Source organism: Epinephelus moara, chromosome 19, assembly GCF_006386435.1.
Source record: "Epinephelus moara isolate mb chromosome 19, YSFRI_EMoa_1.0, whole genome shotgun sequence".
In the NCBI taxonomy this organism is placed as follows: Eukaryota; Metazoa; Chordata; class Actinopteri; order Perciformes; family Serranidae; genus Epinephelus; species Epinephelus moara.
The window spans coordinates 18,642,032-18,666,223 of NC_065524.1; the positions used below are offsets into that span (position 1 = coordinate 18,642,032).

The 24,192-nt window shown below is 40.2% G+C and overlaps 1 protein-coding gene across 1 annotated transcript in view; it reads left to right on the forward strand.

The window, feature by feature from the left end:
- The window catches only part of eys (eyes shut homolog), a 366,564-nt gene that overhangs the window by 160,741 nt on the left and 181,631 nt on the right, over window positions 1-24,192 (forward strand). The window contains exons 9-14 of the mRNA XM_050070471.1: window positions 2,710-2,869; window positions 9,420-9,524; window positions 13,541-13,680; window positions 17,589-17,752; window positions 17,909-18,162; window positions 21,330-21,434. Coding sequence (XP_049926428.1) covers window positions 2,710-2,869; window positions 9,420-9,524; window positions 13,541-13,680; window positions 17,589-17,752; window positions 17,909-18,162; window positions 21,330-21,434 — 928 coding nt within the window. The remainder of the gene's footprint in view (window positions 1-2,709; window positions 2,870-9,419; window positions 9,525-13,540; window positions 13,681-17,588; window positions 17,753-17,908; window positions 18,163-21,329; window positions 21,435-24,192) is intronic.

Consider the following 24,192-nt stretch of genomic DNA (forward strand, 5'->3'; position numbering starts at 1 on the left):
AATCAGCCCACTTTACTGAGATACACTCTGCAACTGTAGTGTCTGTAAAGTCAAAGAGGGGTTGCCATATTTTAAAAATCCAACCATAGGCCCACGCTGTGTTTATTTAATCTTTTCTAATTTACTAAAATAAAGAACATCTCTGATCCGAGCCTCATGGGATGGAGGAGACAGTGACTTCCAACAAATTACTATCAGTTGTCTCTCTAATAAGGACAAGAAGGCCATGAGGTCTGCTTTCATTCTTGGCAGGACAACTGTTTCCAGTGTTACACCAAAGAGTGCTGTCGATGCGACTGCATCAAAGGGCACCTGAAGTGTCCCTGGTAATGTTTTGGAAATATTGGACCAATAGTTGTAAAGAGATGGGCAAGATCAGAACATATAAATCAATGAGGCAAGAGCTTGTGGACATTTATCACAACCAAGGTTATTTCTTCTGTTATTTTTGAATACAGAAACATTTTGTGATCATTATTCACTTGCAGATTTTGTTCTAAGACTGGTTGGATACGTCAACTGGATGTGCCATTTCAAATTTGTTGCACATATGGCTGACGTGCTGGCTTTTTCCAGACCCGGCGGCGCAATTTGCATAAAAATGTGACATTTTTTGTGTTGTAATCTGTATTGATGTGTTAGAAATTTCCTTCAAGTATTGCAGCTATCAGTGCTGGCTTCAGCAGTTTTGTCTGATTGCCAGTTGCAGCATGCACGTGTTCTGTTCCGACATTGAATAGTGTTTTCCTCCTGTTAAAAGGCATGGCTCCCCCTCTGCGGTTAAGTAAAGGAAAAAGCTTCATATACGCTCATTGGCCACTTTATTAGGTACAGCTTGCTAGTACCAGGTTGGACCCCTTTTGCCTTCAGAACTGCCTTAATTCTTTGTGGCATAGATTCAACAAGGTGCTGGAAACATTCCTCAGAGATTTTGGACCATATTGACATGATAGCATCACACAGTTGCTGCAGATCGGCTGCACATCCATGATGCAAATCTCCCGTTCCACCACATCCCAAAGGTGCTCTATTGTATGAGATCTGGTGACTGTGGAGACAATTGGATCCACGCTTTCATGTTGTTTACACCAAATTCTGACCCTACCATCTGAATGTCACAGCAGAAATCGAGACTCATCAGACCAGGCAACGTTTTTCCACTCTTCTATTGTCCAGTTTGGGTGAGCCTGTGCAAATTGTAGCCTCAGTTCCCTGTTGTTAGCTGACAGGAGTGGCACCTGGTGTGGTCTTCTGCTGCTGTAACCCATCTGCTTCAAGGTTCGACGTGTTGTTGGTTCAGAGATGGTCTTCTGCAGACTTTGGTTGTAACCAGTGGTTATTTGAGTTACTGTGGCCATTCTCCTCTTACCTCTGACAAGGCATTTTCACCCAGATAACTGCTGCTCACTGGAGATTTTCTCTTTTCCATACCATCCTCTGTAAACCCTAGAGATGGTTGTGTGTGAAAATCCCAGAAGATCAGCAGTCTCTGAAATACTCAGACCAGCCCATCTGGCACCAACAACCATGCCATGTTCAAAGTCACTTAAACCACCTTTCTTCCCCATTCTGATGCTCAGTTTGAACTTCAGCAGGTCATCTTGACCATGTCTACATGCCTAAATGCATTGTGTTGCTGCCATGTGATTGTCTGACAAGCTATTTGCGTTAACGAGCAGTTGAACTGGTGTACTTAAGTGGCTGGTGAGTGTAGATTTATGTAGAGGAAAACGCACATCAGTGTGGAAACAATCTTTGACCCATCACCAGCATGCTGGGTGCCATAAATCCTTGGGTGCTCTTTTAGTGCATAAACGCATAACACTGCCTGGATTAGTATCAAACCCTGCAGATAGGATTGGATTTACTTTATCTTGTGTCTCAGTGTCAGTCTCTGAAATTTTTGCCTTCACCATGATATTATTTAATTTGTGGTGATCTTTTAGAAATTACTTTTTTTTTTTTTTTTTAAATCAGCAGAAACTTTAATTTTCAGAAACAATATTAGGACTGAAACGTTTGCTGCTTGTTTGTCTGTGAAGATCTCCAGTAAAATGATCTTTCATTAAGACTCTCAGTCTACATTTGTTTTCTGTGTGCGAGTCCTTTTCCGCTTTTTGACTTTCATCTCTGACTACCGCACCAGAATTAAGAAGTTTTTGGACTGATGTTAAGTGCGCAGCTCTTTTTGCTTATTACTACAGAAACAATATTAAGACATTTAGAATAATCCACAGACCTCAGTGTCAAAAGTTCCCATTTAAACTACTGTCTACAGAAGAAGAAAAAAAACACTATGGAAATAATAGATACTGCTGAATTTATTTAGAGTCAGCCTGAGGTAGTGTCAGAAATTTCAGAGGGTCATATATCAAACCCTGGGCAGGTAGATGTTGAGGTAGATGAATAAGTTGGTGGGTGAACTGACCCTTTTTTGAGGGTGTTTACAGCAACATCAGTGTGTAAATTGTTGCCATTTTTATTCATGCTGCCCAAGGGTAAAAAAAGAACATGATTCCTACACTGTTCACCCAGTATGCAGGGTGATAACCACCAAACACCATGAAAGCTGAAAGTCAACATCTCTAACCCACATAGTCATTGTTTAATTCCAGATCCAGTGTGCCAGGGTAGAGCCAAAGCAAAGAAAAACACACTCATGTATACTTTACCGTACCTTGATCTTACTTTTGTACTGTTTTCCTGCAGTGTGTTTGTGCCCCGGGATGGATTGGAGAGTTTTGTCAATATGTAGGCAATGCCTGCTTGATAAAACCAAACAGCTGTTTGAATGGAGCCACATGCATTACAACGAGTCAGCCGTCATCTCCTCCGCAGTACACCTGCAAATGCCCCCTCGGCTTCACAGGTGAGATTGCTTTGATTTATTATCTGTGTTTTTGCCCCTTTCCATCTGTCTGTCCGTCCGTCTGTTGGCAGGGAATCTCAAAATATGGATCGATTTGTACAAACCCTTGTGGGAAGGTTGGTCATGGGGCGAGCAATGACTGATTGATGTGCGGGGGGAAATCTGATGTGGAAGTGGTACAGCTTGACAGAAACATGCTGTTGGCAGAGGTTTGTGTTGTGTTTTGACATGTACAGGCTTCGGTGCTATGTATGCACATACATTATGCAGACGATGTGAGGCAGACGTGCAACACAGGTAGTGAGTGTTTTACTCCTTTAAGACGTTAATGCAGTCTCATGCAAGACATCAGACACGGAGAGCTCTTCTGCTGAGAGCAGCCCATAAATTATAAATGTTTCTATTTGGCCTTTTGTTGATGTTTTAAGGCAGATGTTAAAAATAAAAATAAAACATAAAAATGTCTTAAAATCTCTACACAAGTCATGTTTTCCATTGAAAGTGCTTCTTTCTACCACGCCAAAATAAATGCACGTCTGTGGTTGCAGAAAATATGTTTTCTGATTGGTTGACAGGTGTCCTTATAGTAAAGGCTTTTCTACCTTAAATATTGATGTACATTTTATACTACATTAATGTATCAATAATAATAATATAATACTACAATACACATTATTAGAGTACTTTTACTTTTAGTATTTATAGTATGTTTTGATGTTAACACTGTAGAACTTGTAAAAGATCTGAAGACCTCCACTGTTTGATTCAGTCTTTAGATGAAAACTATCCCCTTATGTTGACAATGTCCAGTGTTACAGTATGTTATGTTCAATTTAAATGCACATGATTATAATAAAATCATCAGTGTGCACTCTGACGTTCTTTATAATCATGTGCACAACAGTCACAGAAGCAGCCGCAGGCAATGTAAATCTTGGATCTCAGGCTTGCAACAACACTGCTCATTAAGTATATATTAAAAATGAAATCACGCAAGAAATGGCATGAGAATCTAAGTCATGAAATAGTGCAAATTAAAATATAGGGCTAAAATATAAACATAAAAGTAACACAAATTTGTATAGACAGTGTTTGCCACTGAATGAATTGAATGTAAACAGGAATGCAGTAAATATATATGCACATTGAGAAGTAATAAACATATATACAGAGGTATAAACAGTTTGTAAAACTACGTGAAGTGACAATATCATGGTAAAGTGCCAAGTGATGAGCTCAGGAGCTCAACAGTTCAACAGTCTTCTGGCCTGCAGGATGAAGCTGTCCCTGAGTCTGCTGGTGCAGGACCGGATGCTGCGGTACCGTCTGGCAGACGGCAGCAGGCAGAACAGTTTGTGGCTCGGGTGGTCGGGGTCTCTGATTATCCTGTCGGCCTTCTTCCTGCACCGCTGGGCTCAGACAACACAATCGCCAGAGGAAATGTTGGCGGTGTATGTAACCACGGATATGTTGCATTTGTGTATTTGATACGTAGTCCAGTATCAGCTAGAATAGGCTCCAGCCTCCCTGTGACCCCTAACAGGTAGCAGATATGTTGAAACTTTGCGTTTTTTTTTACAGTTAAATTTTCAATTTTATATTCTGACAATGCTGTGATTAAGATGTGGTCAGTGTAGACACAAAAAAACGATTGGTTACGGTTAGAAAAACATGATCGTTTGGCTTTAAATGCCCAGTTTGGTCGCTACTAACATGGCCGGAAATGTCCCGAAACCTTGTTAAAAAGGAACAGCAGGCTGCTTTTGTCTGCTGCTTTAGAAATGGTTGTATAATATTAATGAAATGGACAAATGTAGCATATCTGTGGTTTTCAGAAATGTCCAATGCCAACATTTCATTCAAAGTTGCAGAGTGTCCTCGGGTTCACGTTGAACCTACTCAGCTTGTGGAGGAAGAAGAGCAGCTGTCTTGCAGCCTGGGTGGTGGTGTCAGTGTGTTGAGTCCAGCTCAGGTCCTGACTGATATGAACCCCGAGCAACCTTACACTGCTGACTCTCTCCACTACAGCCCCGTTGATGGAAATGGGGGCACGTCCTTCTCTCCGTTGCTTCCTGTAATCCACAATCAGCTCCTTAGTTTTGCTGTCATTGAGATGGAGGTTGTTGCCCTGGCACCGAGATGTCAAGACTCTGACTTTGTCTCTGTAGGGAGAAGTATCCAAACATAGATACTATAAAAGACAAGTGTTTAAAACTTTAAGCAAACATCCTAAACAGGTTTGTTTAATTTCCTGAAGTCGGTGTTTGCTAATATCCTCACAGCCGACATGAAGTAAACTTGAACAAGTCTGTTCCCTAGTAACACAGTCGTAACTGTCACATCTGAGAGTGAGTTTGTTCGGGGAGAGGGGGTCACATGGGTTCATCCAGCGACCTGTAAGACTGTACTTTGATTGCACATGGGTCAGCAGGGCAACAAAGTAAGAGAGGAGGCCACTTTTTCACTGTCAGCTTTTGCTGCAAACATTCATGTTTGCAAGCATCCGCTCTGATTTAATGTCTCAAAAGACTGAATCACAGCTGGCTTAAGAGCTGCTGCTCCATACATGAACTCTGACCTCTGACCACCCTTAGAAGGCAGACAAAGAAAAAACCCCTACAGTGATCAATACATTTTTATTGCTAATAGCACACCCTAGTTGTAAACACTTTCAGTTAGCCTCAATCCAAACAGAGAAGCACCAAAACTAGCGTCTACCACTAACCGACTGTCTTTTAAGTGCAAATGAGCTGAAAACTGAAACCGAAATCAGGAGCTGGCTTGTGATTTACAATCCACAAGCCAACCACAGATTTTTAGCAAAGGCCAGTTCTCTTGATGAAGCAAATTTTTAACCTTGAAGTTTATTTACCAGTAGCCTTGCCTGCTTGACATTTCTAAGGCCTGCTGCTGATTGCATTTAATCCAAGTGCTCTGGCAAACTGCTTCCCTAATTAGCTGCCAGCTCGAAACATGGCCGAAACTTGTTAAGCTATCACTGACAACTGTTCTAAAAAAAAACACAAGGGGAACAAGGCAGAGACACAGAAACAAAAAAGGCTGTTACAGAGAGTGGGATTTAAGGGAAAAAAGTGTAGTCCTTTTTAGTTACCATGTTTTAAAAAGATAAAACAAATCATTGCATCAAGACCACAAAGAAGAAAAGAACATTTTCTATAATGAGCTGAATGTATCTGTGATATTGTCTGTCTATAGGAGCGTCTTATTTGCAGCTATGTGCCATTTTTTCCATACTAGAAGCATTGCTTTCCTAAACTGTTCAGAAATATAATAATCTATATCATAACTAACTCATCAGCATAATACAGCGCAGTATGTAAACATCTCTGTAAAGACTTTGCTGCATTCTCTACTCTAGACAAAAAAAAAATCAAGACTATGGAACAACAGATTGTGATGCTTGCTGATCATTGTGTATGCTGTATAGGGGTTATGATGATACCGCACAGTATTGTTCCTCGTCTTGTTTTATTGCTTAAACAACCAGTGAATGTGGGTTGTTTTTTTTTTGTCTTCCCCCAGTGCACTCGGGTTTTGGTCCATAGCGTATTTCTCAATCTAGCCTTAAGTCCTGACACACTTACCTGTCAGTCAGATAAGCCCTTACATAGCACTACATGAACAAGATTTTTTCCCTCTGTTCAAAGCTGAAATCCGTTGCCAGTTCAGTAATGGAAAATTGTCTCTTACACCATGGCAGGTCTTAGTGACTGATAGAATTCATCATTTTCTGGCATCTTGGGATTTTTGCTTTGGAATTTCGAGCCATGCAGCACAGAAAGGCCAATTTAATTTCAAGCTTTGCCCAGAAACCCCACTGTACTCTATCATAGATCATAACTCAGGATACATTACTCAAGCCCCGGCATCCGTGTTTCATTTTTGGAAAGGCTTTATTTTTACGGCAACAACAACTGCTGGCGTGTGTTTTGCTGGTTTCATTCATGCGCACTCTCTCTTTTAATTGTGCGGATTATATAATCATAAGACATGGAAACTGAACATGCAGGTAAATGCAAGTTTAGAATCAAATGCCAAAGCTTGTCAAACCAAAGGTCTTTGCATTTAAACCTTAATCTGGCTAATAACAACTCATTAGCTTTAAAGAACCTATAGGTTGTGGTTATGTGATAATGGCTGGGTATCAATTGTGCACAATGCTTGCAAAATGTACTATAAATAACCTTCAGTTAATACATGTTTTATTCTTTTTTGTTTTTGATCATTTCTAGACATTGTGGTACAAACTTTTTATCGCCTAAATCACCATATTCCAGTTAATTAAAGCTTCATAAAAAAGGCTACAATACTAAATAATAGATTTTATTCACAGCCATAAATGAGGGTAGGCGTTTCACAGATTTTAGTAGGACAAATTTGTATAATTTGCTGCAGCACAGCATGGCATATTTTCAATATAATGACCTGTAGCGACTACCGTGCAGATGATATCAATCATGGTGTTTGTGCAGAAGCATGAGGTTGCCGCTGTCAAGAAGGGACTTTCACTACATGTCATTGCTGCTCCGTTATTGATGATAGGACATTTTAAATTAATAACCTGCACTCGAAGACACCCACCCCCAACCACAGCGGTAGTACTCGCAGCTGCTGAGGCAGCTGAGCACCAAACAAATCTCCTATCAAGCAACCTGCATCCCCCCACCTCCTTTGCTCTCTTCAGCCGGGACAGAGCTCGTTATTAAGTGTCTTTTTTCTTAACAAGAAAGTGAGCCTGTCCAGCCACATCTCTCTTTGCAATTCCAGGGGCTCGCCACCTGAATCCTAAAGCATCTTATTAAAGGAGTGTTTGTGGCCTAATTACTGTTTCAGGAGAGAAGGTGCTCAAACAGTTGCAGGTAGGGATGGGAATCCAACAATAAAAGAAGACTCTGCAAGAACACGCTTAATATGCACCAACCCTAGAAACACAGAAGATCTTAATCAAGCACTGGCATATTTAGAAAGATATGATGCTATTTCAAGTAGTTAAAACGCCTGGGGTTTTTTCATTAAAATGGATGCTCACTAAAAAAGATGCGTGTCATATCTGTGATGCAATTACAGTATTGTTGCTTAACAAAATGTAAGGTTGTGACTCCAGTATGTTTCAGTACCATTTAAAGAGTTTAAAGAGTTTAAAGTATATTTCAATAATTATTGGGATAATATTGTGAATTGCAAATATTTTGGTCAGGATGATCATGACATGAAATGTTTATATTGTCTCATGCCGAGTTGAAGGCAACTCTTAAAAGAACATTTGGGGGAATATGCTTATTCATTTCGTTAAGTATTAGATTGGTACCACTCTCATATCTACACACTAAATACGAAGCTGAAGCCAGCAGACAGTTAGTTTAGCTTAGCATAAAAAACCTGGTAGCAGGGGAAAACAGTTAGCCAGACTCTAGATTGTCAGTGCTCCCAACCAAGAAATAGTGTGACATATAGCCCCTGTAAAACCGCGACATGTTGTTTTCACATTTTGTTCTTTGTGCCAGTTTAAACAAATATGTTAATTAAGCCCCTTTTCCACTAAACACTTTGGATATGGTACCTTCGGAACCAAAAGTAACCCTTCAGACATGGTACCTAGACCCTAGGTCCGCTTAGCGTTTCCACCGCCATCAGGACTCTTTCATGTGGGCGGGGTTGTTGTCACTCACTGCTCCGTTCAGCACTCACTGTATTTCCTCCTTTATCAGTCTGCACCTTGTTTATCGTCAACAGAAGGAGGTTGCACAGTGACGTTTTCAGAACAAAATAAAACCGGCTGCAATCAGCCTCTTGATGGGATATTTAAAGAATAGCAGGTTTGTGCATTTAGTCCTCCTAAGACTGAACAGTATGAACAGTGGTTACATGAGCCTCAAAACCAGCCACAGCTCAGCCCTGAGCAGAGTGACCATCTGCTACTGACCAATCAACAGACTGCAGTGTTCACAGCTCCACCTTTTAGTACCAGATCTGTGTGCTAGGTACCCCAACAGAGTCCATACCACCATGAGGATGGTATGGAACGGTTTCATTGGTACCATCCACAACTTTTCACAGTGGAAACAGAAAAAAAGTGAACTGTACTGAACTGAACCGAACCGCACTGCTCGGTGGAAACGGGGCTTTAGTGCGCTTGTTGTTTGAAGCTGGATTTATTTGTACTTTCTTGACAGAGGCAGGCAAACTGTTTCCCCCGGCTTCCAATTTTTATGCTAACCTTTCTCCTGAACAATAATAAGGCCACAAACATTCTTTCAGTGAAGTCCTGTAGGATTCAAATGGTGAGCCCTGGAAACACAAAGGGAGATGTCAGAGAAAATAAACCCTCAGTTGGACAGGCTATGCCTTGACAAAAAATGGTGCCTTTGACTCACACAGGAAAAGGGACTTTTGGCAAAGTTGTATATTAACTATGAAATATAAAGGTAATGACATTATGACAGCATGTTTTAACTCATGAGGAGCCCTATGTGAAAACGCTGCTGTGATACAATGCAACTAATCTCATGTTTTTAATTTCTATTTTCAGGAACAAACTGTGAGACTGAGATCAACGAGTGTGACTCCAGTCCCTGTCAGCACAATGGCACATGCTCTGACTTGCTAGGACACCGCAAATGCCAATGTCCTACAGGTATGCTGGACTGTTGTCAAAACTAGAGCTTTGTAATGACATTTAAGTGATATCTGTATTAGCTGTGGTAGCAGGCAGTGCTGCAGACCTTTATGCAGCCACTGTGGCCTCAGATCCTCAGCCATCTCATTGTACATTGACAACCAAAGGCGATTAGCCTTTGCCAACGGGGTCCCTAGACTGTGACTCATCCTGCCTGAGGAAGTTAGGCTAGAGATGTCAGCATGATTTAATTCCTCACATGAATCATAATTCTTACTTATATCCTGCCAGCTGAAAGTATTTTCATTACTGGGCTTCTTTTTTTTCATTTAATTAATATATTTGAAATTGTTTTTATTACTTTGCAATGTGTTTGAATTATGCACTCAGATGCCTTTTATTATGAAACTATAAAAAAAGCCATTATAAAAGCCCCACTTCTCGCTGATCACAACATGCTCCATTGTGCAGCGTAGAGGCAACAAGGCACAGCCACAGTCGTCGTCACATTTTTCACAGTATCGGTTTACAGCCTTGGCCCGTGATTGACAGCTGAGAAAAATCACCAAGCTCATTGGCAGAGCTCGATAATGAAACCAAAGTGTGCAAATATATTAATGGGAGTTTCATAATATTATATTATAAAACCCCCCTTAATATAATTTACTGTAAGTACTTATTGTGCCTGACGGGCTGAGTCTGAATTTACATTCACTGAACGTAAACTGATGGACCACTCGCGGGAGCTTCGTGTTGCTGGCAGGGCACAGTTAGTGTCTGGCAGTTGCTCTTGCCCACTTTACTGGAACATTTTACTGCACGTACGGACCAAAGACACTGTGGGCACAGTGTCTTAGAGGCCAGATGATGTTTTTCTCACAAGAATTTACCGCTGTTATTTTTAGCCGTTGTTCTCAGCAAATGTTTTTTGGCTCTTCAGGGTAATGTAACATTGATGGTGATGAAATATTGTGTTTGTTCACTCTTGTTCAATTAAACATTAAAGGACAATACCGGTGTTAATGACACACGGGTCACAGAGTCCGTTCGCCTCATCAGCTGCTGAAGCAAGGCACATTAGAGCCACTGTTTAAGGTGACATTCAGAGGTGGCATTGTATTTTCATCAACTGATGAATTGTGGCAGCCCTTGAAGTGTCTACGGAGCAACTCTCCGCAGTTTTAAAGATCGTGAATGATAGCTTGAAGCGTTATTCATCCATCCATCCATTCTTCTCGACGCCGCTTATCCTGCTCAGGGTTCTGAGGGCCGAGAGACACTTCCAGCGTGCATTGGGCGAGACGCGGGGCACACCCTGGACAGGTTGCCAGTCGATCTCAGGGCTCACAGACAGAAAAACAAAGTCATACCTATAGGGAATTTAGAGTTTCCAGTTCACTTAACTGGCATGTCTTTGAACTAAGGGAGGAAACTGGAGGAAAACTTTGCAGACACAAGGAGAACTTGCAAACTCTTTTAAAGGCCAGCAGGTTTGTGCACAGGACCGTCTGAATAACAATGAATGAATGCAATAATAACATCGAAAGCTAAACCTTAACTGCCGGCAATTAAAAAGCTAACATTACAGTGCTTACTTTAAATCCTTAAAGCCTAATCCTCCTTTATCAACAAATAGAAATGTACTAATTAGAGAAAAACATTTCACAAAGAGCGCTGGAGTGATGATACTAATATTCATTCTTTGACGAGCAGTTTAAATAAAAACCTTTTGAATGTTAAATATGACCATTTATGCAGCTAAAGTGTATGTTTTCATCATTGTACAGTACACCAGATCTGTTGAGGCTGTCCCCTTGTGGTTTTTGGGCGAGCATCTCTGTGGAAATCTGGCTGTGATGTTAGAGGACTGACGCGGTGGGCTGATGGCTATGTCATTGGGGTTATCGAGTGGGAGCCTCCCATCACAGATGTCAACTTGAATTAGACCCACGACACCCCAGAAAGCTCAACAGTTATCATGTGCCGCCCCCGTTACACCTGCTCAGAGCACCGATCAGGACTGTACCTCTTCACACTGGCCTTTCACTATGAACATAAATGTTTCACAGATGCACCTACAGTGACTGCATTTGCCCTCTTATCATTAGTATTAACTGTAAGCTTAAATTGCACATTGTGTGACAATGCCAAGAAGCTCCTAAATGTGTAAGCAGATTATGCAGCGAGTAGAAAGTGTTGTTTGACCACTGTCTTGACACTGATATTTGCCGTATCTCCCATCTTAAACGCGAGACACCCATGCTTTGCACACAAGCTGCTGCCTTTTCTTTTCAGCCAGAGCCATCGGTTGCTCTTTTCAGCTGCCTCTGAAACTGCCTTTGCAGCCTGCCGTAATCCCTGATCATGAATCCCTAACTCCCTAAGTAAACTGGTACTAGATGTGGCCACAGATCCATGGTAACGAAATTCCACAGGGCACACCCTGGCTTTCCAGCCTTGCTACTAAATCCCATCTGTTATCTCAGTAAACCTAAGCCTCTTCCGCTCATATGCGTCATCTGCTGCATCTTCTCATGGTGAAGTGAGTTCTACAGTGTAAGAAAATAGTCTGGTGAGTGCCGGACCACAGTGCTAAGCAAAGTCTTAAGACATGGGTGGAATTATAAGTTGCTGGCCACTTTCTTTTTCCCCTGCCATCGAATTTATATCACAAACTCAGTACTGCATATATCCTTAAAGGAACATGTCACTCACAAAATGATTTGATTTGTACTCACCTCATATGACACTGAATTTGTGAAGAAAACTTTTCTTTTCTTACATACCTCCACAGTGAACAAAAAATCTAAAAACTGAGAAAATACTTGATGAATTGATGTAAATGGGAGCCACTTTTAACAACAGCAAAACTATATCAAAACATCTGTTTACAAACTCACACAACTCTTGCAGTATAACCCAAGTCTCATTTATCTAGTCATATGCTCAGTACTTCCCAAACACATGCACTTTTGTTAAAACCTTACTTTTTGGAACACATGGGCAAAGATCAAACGCATGCACTTGGCCAGGCACACGATTTGTGCGTGTGTGAGTTTTAAGGTTCTGGCAAAAATGTTCGTGTTTGGAAAGTACTCAGCATACAACTGAATACATGAGAAATGGATTATACCGCACTATTGTGTGAGAGTTTGTCAACGGATGTTTTCATATAATTTTGCTTTTGTGTAATGCGGATCCCTTTTTCTCCAGTTCATCAAGAATTTTATAAATTTTTGGATTCTTCATTCCCCATGGAGGGCAACACATTCTGTTAGGTTTCGGAGAAAACTTGGAACCCTGTGCCTGAACTTTCGTCCTTGTCCTGCCTTGTTTCCCCCTGACGCCACCGGGCGCCCTTAAACCATAACGGCAACCGGCCATGTATCATGCAGACATTAAAGGACGCCTTTTTCATTGGTTTCTGACGCTGCAAGTCACTGCCCAAGCGCCGTATTTTGACTACTTTGGAGTGAGACGGGCTCTGGAGGCATGCAAGAAAAAATGTGACAAATTGATCGTAACACTGTCTGAGTGATTGATATACAAAAGCTCATTTTGTAGGTGAAGTATAACTTTAACAACAGTACATGAGTAAAGTCAAACCAATGCTCTGTTCTCACTCTCCTAAAGCTTGCAGAATTCATTTATGTTAGCTCATGGTGCATCCAACTACATTATGTCAAGTGTATCATCCCTGGGATCAAATCAGACTTTATTTCCAATTACACCGACTCGGTAAAGGGTTTTCTTTAGGGACCAAACAAGGTGCTGTCATACCAACCGACCCTTTTTTGTCATCCACAAATCTGATAATGGTTCCAGATGAGCATTAAAATGAAAAGCCGCATCGACTATGCTTCAAAATAGGTACAATCCTCGAGGCAGCACAAAATTGACCCAATTCTGGCCTTGTTAGTTAAATATAAAGAGGAGCTGACCTGGTACAGGGACATTAATCAGAGATGGCTTTGCAGCAGATCTGGTCAAGTATTGCATCAGTTACACTGACTGTATGAAATGTTGTCTTTCAGGTTTCCTGGGAGAGAATTGTGAAGTTGACATAGATGCTTGCGCTCTACCCAACAGCACATGTCCACCAAAGACTCAGTGTTTGGATCTCCCAGATGGCCTCGAATATACCTGCCGAACGCCCTGCCCTCAAAACCTTCAAGTGGGTAAAAAAAAAACAAGATAAAAAAACTAAACATCTAAATAGACTATTTGTCCTCATCTGCTGTTCTGCTAAGTATTCCTCTTAAGTCCTATACATGTTTAAAGAGCTCCCAATCTTCTGTTTATTTCTCTTGAAGTGATGTCTATGTATTCTCTGCAGCAGTGCAGCAACATTATCACAACAGCAGGGAACCATAACAAGCAAATTAATGAGGACGTTCTATGTAATTTTCTGTGCTCTATTTAGAGGAGTTAAGGCACTGTTTTTTTTTTATTTATTTTTTTATTGTCACATAAGGACACAGAATGATCATGTTGATATCTAGTTGGGTGGTGGTATATTCTAAATACATTTCAAGATGAGCATTGTGACACGCTGGCATGAGAACTCAATCATATTGGTATCAAATACAAATGTAGAAATCGCAGTCTTTTGTGGGTTAAAACACTTTAACTTTCATATGTTAAGTAAGAAAGTAGGAACGCTCACAGTTATTTATAGTGGACTGTCACCACAGACTGTCACCACAAACAGAATTATAAAATTGAGGACTTAAGTTAGAAAGTATCAAATATTAATTCAGTATCTTATTTATAAAATGTGGGATAATCCTTTGTTATACACGGGGATAAAAATAAGCATAAGTCCCACAGGAAGATTGACAGCAAATGCGATAATCCATAAACACAGCAATCAGCTGGTGCTGAAGCTGTACAGTATGTCGGTTTACCCGGGAAGAAAGCTGTATGAAAATATTGACTAATGAGGGAGTTCACTGCTTACTTGAGACTTTTATTGATAGATCTGAAATGCTTTGTGGTGTATAACAGAAGTGAGACACAAACGTAGTTATGTAACAGATTTTGACCTGTGTACTGACTCTAAATTAGTGCCTGTTAGTGGATGTAGGGATGAAGCACACACCGAGCAGTCCCAGCATTAAAATCGGTGCCCCAACTTGCAACCCACGGGACTCAAAGGATCCAGCACCAACGCTGGGTGTGCTAAATCATGAATCCAACTTTATCGTATGTAGCCTTTAGCATTGGTGCACCCCCTAAACACTATATACAGTAAGGGCAGGTGTTTTGCCGTGTGCAAAGACTCTGGCACATGCTCAAGAATTGCAGAAATACCACCAAAAAAAGGGGTAAGAAGAAGAAGACGTTTTGCAGTAATAAAATTGACATACTGCTGAATAAACTTAAACAAAGTAAAAGTGATTTTCCTGGCGTTACAGGAAATCAAACAGAAACAGAATACACACATTTGTGATGCTGTAAACGCCGTGTCAGCAGCAGTGGTGAAAGAAGTGTTCAGATCCTTTACTTAAGTAAAAGCAGTGTTGGGCCAGCTAGTTGGAAAATGTAGTGAGCGAAGCTACCAGTTACTCTACATCAAAATGAAGTTTCACTACATAGGAGAAAATGCCAAAAGTAGCTTGCTACTTGGAAAGCTACTTTAATTTATTCACCTTTATTAACTTTATGTCAAATCAGCTGTAAGAAAAACTGTCAGCCAAACAAATAGGCATGCAAAAAATGTTTAGTTGAACTGTTCATTATAAAATAAGACTTGAATTTTTTATTTATTTATTTATTTTTTTGAAAACTTGTGCTTGCTTGTATTGCTCTCTTTCTTTCTCTCTCTTCTTCCTACTTAATGCATCTCTCTGTCTTGGTCTCTTTCAGTAGGCTGTCTGGCTATGTTAGTAATTCAAAAACAGAATTCTAAAATATATTTTTCAGTCATTAAAGCCATAATAAAATAAAAGACAGTAATATAAACAATATGAATAAGAGACCTAAAATAACAGTTCTCCGCAGCCAAAAAAGTCTACTGCACTTCAGAGCTTGTAACGTTTGTGGATGCTACCACGCTACTCGGTCAGTTAATTAACTTTGCTACTGAAAAGCTATTTGACTCAGAAAGTATTGATTGTAACGTTACTGAGAAATGCAGTTAAATTAGTGACACTACTGCCCAACACTGAGTAAAAAAACTAATACCACACTGCGAAAATACTCTGTCACTAGTAAAAGTCCTGCATTGAAAATGATACTTAAAAAATATGTAAGTACAACCTCTGAGATTTAAGTATTTTAAGTAAAAGTACTTCATGCAGAAAATTTAAATCAATTTATTAAATCTAAATAATGATTTTTCCTTATCCGCTGTGAGTGTGCAAGGACAGAGGGATGCTGTATACTGTAAAACTCTGAGGCAAACTGTGATTCCTGATATTGGGCTTTCTAGGTAAACTTAAATTATATTGAATTGAATTGAATTGAATAATTAGAATAATCAAAAGGAAACTCATTAAGTCCTCATAATTGAGAAGCTGGAGCCATGAAATGTTTTTGCATGGAAAATACTATAAACAATTATCAAGATAGTAATTATCTAATCAGTTTACTAATTGTTTCAGCTGCACTTAACTGAAGTTATCACATAATTGCAGTGGAGTAAAAAGTACAATATTTCCTTCTGAAGTGTAGTGGAAGAGAAGTAGAAAGTAGCAAGAGATTAAATTACTCAAGTAAAGTAAAAGTACCTCCAGTAGCTACTTAGGTAAATGTACTTAGTTACATTGCACCTGATCAGCAGAGGTATGCGCATTAACTGACATGACAGTAATTAGAATCAATGAATGAAGTGTAGTAGTATTTCTTTAACCCACAATTTTAACAGTCCAATCATTACAATTACTCTAAAACGTAATAATCTCAACTTGACTATATATATGTATTTTTTCCCTCATGTTTAAAACTTATTTTTCCACGTGTTGGGCAACAATTTGTGGATTGAAAACAGAATGTTTCTCTCTTATCTTGGTAAGAGTGCTCTCAACCACTTGTAAAATTTACTCTTACCTAAAGGAGGAGCAAAAATTAGAAACCATTGGTGAATACCAGAAATAAGTGGGTAACAAAACAAGAACAGATCATGGATAGGAACAAAAATAAGAGAAAATCTGTTGGCATATCGCTTCTTGCATGAGGCCCAGTGTTATTCACTTCACCTGTTAGTGGTTTTAATGTTGTGGCTGATGAGTTTATATTCCCAGTGTACTGTATGCTGCATATTTATATCCCTGAGGCACATTTTTATGTCCTGTTTTATTTTAAACGTGGTTGCACATCCTCCAGATTTTTAAGCAGTCATGGTGGAAGGAGACAAAGCTGCAATCGTGTGATTGTTTGTCAGGGGTTTTGGTTTGGCATGCAGGAAGGGAGCACATTTACAGGGCTGAAAAGACCTCTGCCACCTGACGCGGATGAGTGCCGCTGAAGATTTGCAATGTCTGTATTTTTGAATGCGCCGGTTTCTTTACGTATGGATGAATCGACCCCCTGCGTTTTAAAAAAAAAAGCAGCCGAACCTGAACAGAGGAGCTTCTTCAGATGACAGATGGAGATGATCACTCACTGTGGAGAAAGCCTCGTGTTGGCCCCCTTACAGAAATGCCATGATGTCTGCATTATACACCTTCCCACAAGCCAGCTCTTCCTCAGCCCCTTTGTTTCCCCTCTACTATATATATATACACATGTACCAGTGAGCAGGCGTATCTGTTTTGTTACAGAGAGCTCTTGGGAGGTTTAGCCCTCAATGACCATTGATCTTGTCTTGTAAGACATGATGTAGATGCTACATGGAATACTGAGTGAACCCAGTATAAAGCATGAATCAGTATTCATGAGTGTGTCATGTGGCTGTAATGAAGCTCATTTTCAGGCAGCCAGGAGCAAGAAATGATTAGGGGGTTGCACTGTAAAATAATGGTTATATTTTTGACCAGATATTGGCTCAGTCCAATCTGAAATATGAGACGAAGCAATTTCATTTTAACACATAAAGAGTCGCATTTCATAACGAATACATCTTCTTTTTTCTATCAACAGCCATGTGCCAATGGAGGACGCTGTGTTTTGAACGATGCCGGTAGCTACACATGTATCTGTGCACCTGGTTGGTCCGGTCAGAACTGCCGCATAAATGTCAATGATTGTGTTCAACATTGGTGTCAAAATGGCGCCACTTGTGTGGATGAGATTGATGGTTACAGGTGAGTGTTCAAGTCTTGATTGTCTTTGGGGCCATTCAGGCACCAGAATGTCAATGATTGTAAAAGCCGTGACATTTACTGTTGTTTCCCTGCAGGGCTGAAAGAATTTCTTTACCTCCATACAGTATTAAGACATTCTCTTTAATCTGTTGCTAGCTGCCTTTGTCCCGGAGGATACACGGGCGTCTACTGTGAGGAGGACATTGATTACTGTGTCGGCCATCGCTGCTCTGAACATGGTGTTTGCCTGGACCAGCGGTATAACTTTACCTGCCGCTGCACGCTCGGATTTGAAGGGTCGCTCTGTGAACTGGAAACAAATGAGTGCAACAGCTTCCCCTGCGCGAGCGGCGCCACCTGTGTGGACCTAATCAGTGATTATCGGTGCCACTGTCCCCCAGGGTTTGAGGGTATGAGACCATCTGATGCGTATGTGAGCCTATTTGCAGCCATTAGAACAGCCAGACACAGGAATATCAGGTGTTTGAATGCTGAGATAGAAATATGCAGCATTCACGCTGAAGGTTCATCAGGATTTGCTGGTGATTATTGAACATTAGGTGCAGTTTTCACATTGAGGATTGTTTTGCATCAGTAATCAGGGCCAGTATGAGTCGCCAGAATAAAATATTGGCGGTGGACGTTTCTACAAAGTACTGATATGTTTAGTTTGTGTGTTTCATATAAAGTAGTTCAGATTACATCTACAGTATATGAGCTGAGTGTCTTATCAGGAGAGGATGGTGGATGGTGTGAAACCGAGGTGAGATGGCTGCCAGGCAGCAGCAGACTGCTGTGAAATCAACAAAAGTTGGTCTTTTTTAACACAAGTTTGGGACATGTCCTGCCATGTTTGTAGCAACCAAACCTGTTTTTTTTAAATAGTGACAGACCAGTTCTTTTCATGATATCACTTTCTTTGAGTTGATGCATGTAAATGTGTTGAAACTTTCGAGTTTTGATAGTTTTTGCAAAATATAGTTGAACACATTCGACAGTGCTGCCCACCCCACAAAACTTGCGATGAATTACCAGTCGTCATGTGTAAGTTTAGATTGATAAAGATAAAATATTCACTTTAATGCATTGATTCAGCATCCCATTTGTATGTAGGAAGGCTATGTAAGCTTAATGTGATAGTACAGAAATGTCACAGACCCACAACCTGCCTTTTTTGAGCGGTCAGTAGCAGATGACCCAGTTACCTCAGAATAAGTTGCTGATCAAATTCATTGCAAACTTGGTCAGTTTCTCTTGCTCTTCATTATCAAAGTGTTGTTTAGGAACGTCCATTTTGTGTCCACATCACAACTTAAAGCTCATAAACACAACAAAGTCTGAAGAGAGACCATCCAAGGAGCATGTGAATGTACCGTTGGCCTTGGCTGATGGGGGTCTCAACTTAAGTCTGATTTAATCGTTTGTTGCTTGTGCCATTGCTGCACTTTGTTACAGAGTCATGAGCAATTGAACATTTGTCAGGCTGACACGGCATGTACTGGACACTAAAAAGAGTTGCTGAAGGTTTGTTCATGTTTGCTCAGTATTTTAAAGGCAAAACATGATCTGACAAGTAGTTTTTGTGCCTGAGCCTAACCACATTTAAACCACAGCATTGTTTAGAGAATAAAAGTAATGGATACCAAGAATTATAGCAAGGTGCTGATCACTGGCGGTAGACTTGAGTATAGAAACCAAGTGTCACACACACTCTGGCTCCAAAGGCTGAAACGCCATCATCAAAATAAAAGAAATGCATATGGAGTTGGAGTCTGTGACACTTGTTTTCTATAATCAAGAAGAGCATTGTTACAACATGCTACTGAAAATTGTGTAAAGTTGCAACATACCCACTTCATATGAAATGTACAGATGCACCATATCTGTGGTTTGCAGAAACACACAATGCCAACATTCCTTCTGGTGACTGGGTTGCAAAAATGCAGGTTGAGTTACTGTACATGTTTATGCTTATGTTTGTTTTTTTATTTTGAAAAGGACAGTGCACATTAATTATCAGGCTAATTTTTATCTGCAGTCCTTGGCAGGTTGATGGTATATGTGAATATAAGAAAAAAGACATTGAAATAACATACATAAGCACAAATAAAAGCAGATTGATGGCATGTTCATGGAAGGACACATAAGCACAGAGCAAGCGTATAACCATAGACAAAAGCACATAAGCAAAAACAACAAGACATAAGCACTATTAATAAAACAATGACACAACCATATAATAATAAGACATTGAGAACATGCCATACAAACATAAAACACAAACACAAAGCAACAAACATATGATAGAAAATTTCAATTACCATCCATAGAAATGATATAAATTCAGATAAATAGCAGCAGTGTGAATAAACACCAGTTTCTTCATTGTCATAATGCTTTTTGATAGCATTGGGAAGGCGGTCTCCGTGTATAAATCTTTAGACATTAGAGCAACATTTATAGTGACGTAAGTTTTCTTTGCTCGGTTTCATTGCAGTAATGAATGTAGGAACGAGTGAAGAGTTATTTAAATCTTAACTGCATTCAAAAGCTTGTAGCTTGAAAGGATGTGTTCATTCATCACTATTGATAAAAATGCCAGTTTTAAGTCTCTATAACATCTGTGTTAAAGTTAGCCTTTTATTAATGTCATGTTTATTGTGAAATGGGGCTGATTCAATACCGTAAAAGTGTCCCTTTATATCATGAAATTATGTTGGATAATGCACATTTAAAATAGCCTGTCTGTTTTTTTAGACATTTGGCATAAAGTGGACTGTCTGATATAACCAGTGTTGGCCATGTGTGGTGAAAATGTTTGAGCTAAACTGTGGCACCGTCACGTGTAAGCAGTTAAATGAATTAATATTGGCTGGCATAACGATCTGGCTCAGAGTGTGTAGCACTAAGTGTGTCTTGTACAGTATATTTAGGCTGGAGGTACACTCAGCAGCCACCTTAATTATGTGAGTATCTTAGAGTACATGATTAACAGAGCACTTGCCAGTGCATGGGGTCGTGATGGCAAAAGTACAGTACAATTACCTTTGGTGTAGACAGCAGTGCAGATAGGAGAGCAGTGCCTGAGGACGTCAGGCTGTTTGTTCTCAATGAGCTCTCCGGCTCATAGAGAATTAAGAGGTCTGAAATATCGCCAGAGGCCAGGCCTGGTGGAGCATTAAATTTGTCAGTAAAATCTGGAATCAATTCCGTATCTAGCTCTTGCCCAGAGCATAATACAATTGAGGTTACACAATTCTCTGCATACATACAAGCTGCAACATGTTGAACACGTAATCATTCAATTACATTTTGAGCCAGTGGAATCAGAAGCAATCAGCTGCCTCATGAAATAAAAATCCATGTCACAAATAAAGCAGGTGCTGCTCATTGTTGGGAAAATAAACAGAAATGTGCACTGTACATGGTCTCAGTATGTTTACACATACTAGAGCTTCAAACCTTTAATAATCATTAAATGTTGATGGGGGCAGCAACATTTATTTGTAGAAACATATTTTAAACTGTAATCTCTGACATTAGGTAGAGTTTATTTGTTTCTCCTCTTCTCCTGCAGGAAGGACCTGCTCTGAGAATGTAAATGATTGCTGGTCGCAGCCTTGTCTAAATGGAGGCTCGTGCATGGATCTGATAAATGACTACATTTGTCACTGTCCTCTTGGTAAGTACCAACTACTTGTGTATTATTGAGCATGTTTGCAAAAATATCATGCTATTAATTTTCTGTGTACTGTGCCTTGGGGATACGAGAAAAGTTTATTTCTCCTGCATTTACATACAAACTTCTTTGTTCATGTTGATCGTTTTTCATTTGTTTTGCCGGAGACTGCTTCCAAAAATAGCAAAGTTTGAGTGCAGGCTACAAACCGGTTAAAATCAGCATCTAAAAAGCCTTGACAAGAAGCAGATAGAAATAATACATTTGTATTACTGGTTATAGGGTTGGTTGTTCACATTTTATTTTTGTAGTCATGGTTAAAACTGAAGCCAGTAGATCTTTTTCTATCTGTTAAGCAATAATGAATTTAAAGGAACAGTGTGTGGGATTTAGTGGCATCTAGTGGTGAGGATTGCAGGTTGCAATCAGCCCAAACTTTTCCCATGTGCCAAGTGTGAACACCCGGTTTGGATTGCTTTAGTGTTTGTTGTCCAGGAGGTTTTTAAAGCAAGCAGAGTTATTTGCAGAGGTCTCTTCCTCTGCAGAACAGATCAGATTAAAACTGGTAAAATAATTGAATAAAGCAGTTTCACATTACAAATCAGTGTTTCTGTGATGGTGTTCAGCATGGCGCAGGCAGGCCGCTAACCCAGCACCTGCTAATGTCTGCTCACCATTATTCCCTGATAATTTAAGACCCGGATGTCAGGAGGTCTTTACTGGGAGCTGAATTATCTGCAGAGTAAAGGTAATTGGTAAATGGACTTGTGTAGCACCTCTCTATTCTCCCGACCACTCAAAGCGCTTTTATGCTACAGTCACAGTCACCCATTTACACACATTCACACACTTGTTGGCCAAGGCTACTGTACAAAGTGTCACCTGCTACTCAGTTTAAACGCACTCACACACCGATGGCACTGTGGCAATTTGCGGTTCAGTCTCTTGCCTAAGGGTACTTTGACATGCGAACAGGAGGAGCTGAGGATCGAACGGTCGATCTTCCGATTAGTGGACCACCTGCGCTACCTCCTGAACAACAGCTGCCCCATGCAGGGGTCTCTTCCTTTCTAAAACAAACAGACCTGGTGATTTCAACTGGTGAAAACACCTAATAAGCAGTTTCACATTAAAAATCTGATGCTATTTGGCTCTTCACTGAAGGGTGACCTACACAAGAGCACGAATGGCCCCATCCAGAGCAAGTGGTTTGTTTGCCCGAGCTACTGTAGAAACATGGTGGAGGGATCTCTACAGACAAGGACCCGCTCTCTATGTAGATGTAAACAGCTCACTCTAAGGTAACGAAAAACAAGGGTTCTTACTTTCAGGTGGTTATACACTTAAGAAAGCATACTTATATTATAATCAATTTCTGCCAGTATATCCCCCTAAATCCTACACACTGACCCTTAAACATGTCTGCCCTAATTAGACTGAGAGTATGTTTTCAGGATTGTCCTCTCATCAAGTGAGGCTGTGTATTACACCCTTCTATATGTTAGACATTTTATAGCACATGTTCCAGAAAGGATCCATAATCAGCCCATAATAAAGGGAGGTGTTGCAGTCCCCAGTGTGCGGCTTATTTTACTGTGCCCTCTGGTAATAAAAGACTTAATCACTACTTGATTGCACAAGTCAGAATGCCACGGCCCAATGTCACATTCAACAGTCAACAGCTACAATCCACAGAGCGGCATTTACAGACAAATATTTGACAAATAAAATCCACAGAATGTAGGTGTTGACCGGGCAGTGAACACACCCTGGCACTGGGCACTGCGTCGGTTTTGCTAAATCATTTTCTTATATATTATATTCCCCAAAGGCAGAAGAATGGTGCAGGTTATGTTTTCTTTTTATCCTCGTACTTTTGAATTTGATATAGTAAAACAATATCACCAATTTTGTTGTCATTGTGCATCATGTTTTAGTGCTCTGTGCCGCATCTTCAGCCAGATATTACTGCACAATAAATCAGCTCAAATGTGGCCGAAGTCATTAAAACATTTACTGCTGTGAAACATGTGCAGCACCTGTTATGGTGTGTTTTTATGACATCATGGACTCAGCAAATGCATCACCGTAACTAATCTGCTCTTATTATATTTTCTGCCCATTGCTCAAATCAGATTTGGGAAAAACAGAACACCGATGTGTCAGTAAAGCTTCCATTACCGTTTTGATTTCATTGAAAGATTTATAGACAGGTGTTTCTGATCACCTTATCTTCTCAGAAACTCAGTTACATAAATGGGCTGTCAGGTTTGCCTGCCTCTCCCTACAAAAACACACACAAAGAATCAGAATCAAACTGTCACTATCTTGCGTTCTGACCCTTTCCTGCCCCTGTTTCCTACTACAGTACAGTATGTCTGTGTCGTCCGGTTATTACATTTTAAATAATAGTTTCTATAAGTTGAAATAAACTAGGAAGCTCTCAGGGCTACTTCAGCCAAGGTTGCACATTCCTCCAAATTCGTTGGTTTGGTGACTAATACAAATGTTTAATCTGCGCCTGGATCTGCATCAAAACACAGATAGTGATTGGCAATCACGCTAAGTAGTTGATGGCAGCCATCGTTTTTGGAGAATGTCTAAATCCTGTCAGAGTCAGCAATCATCATCATCACCAAGCCAGCACCATGTAAATGTATAATGTTATCCTTGTGTCACTTACCATGACCACTTTTGCAGCATGACTTACAATAAGCTCGTCATCTAAACTTGGGATACGTTCAGACTGCGGGCGAAAGTG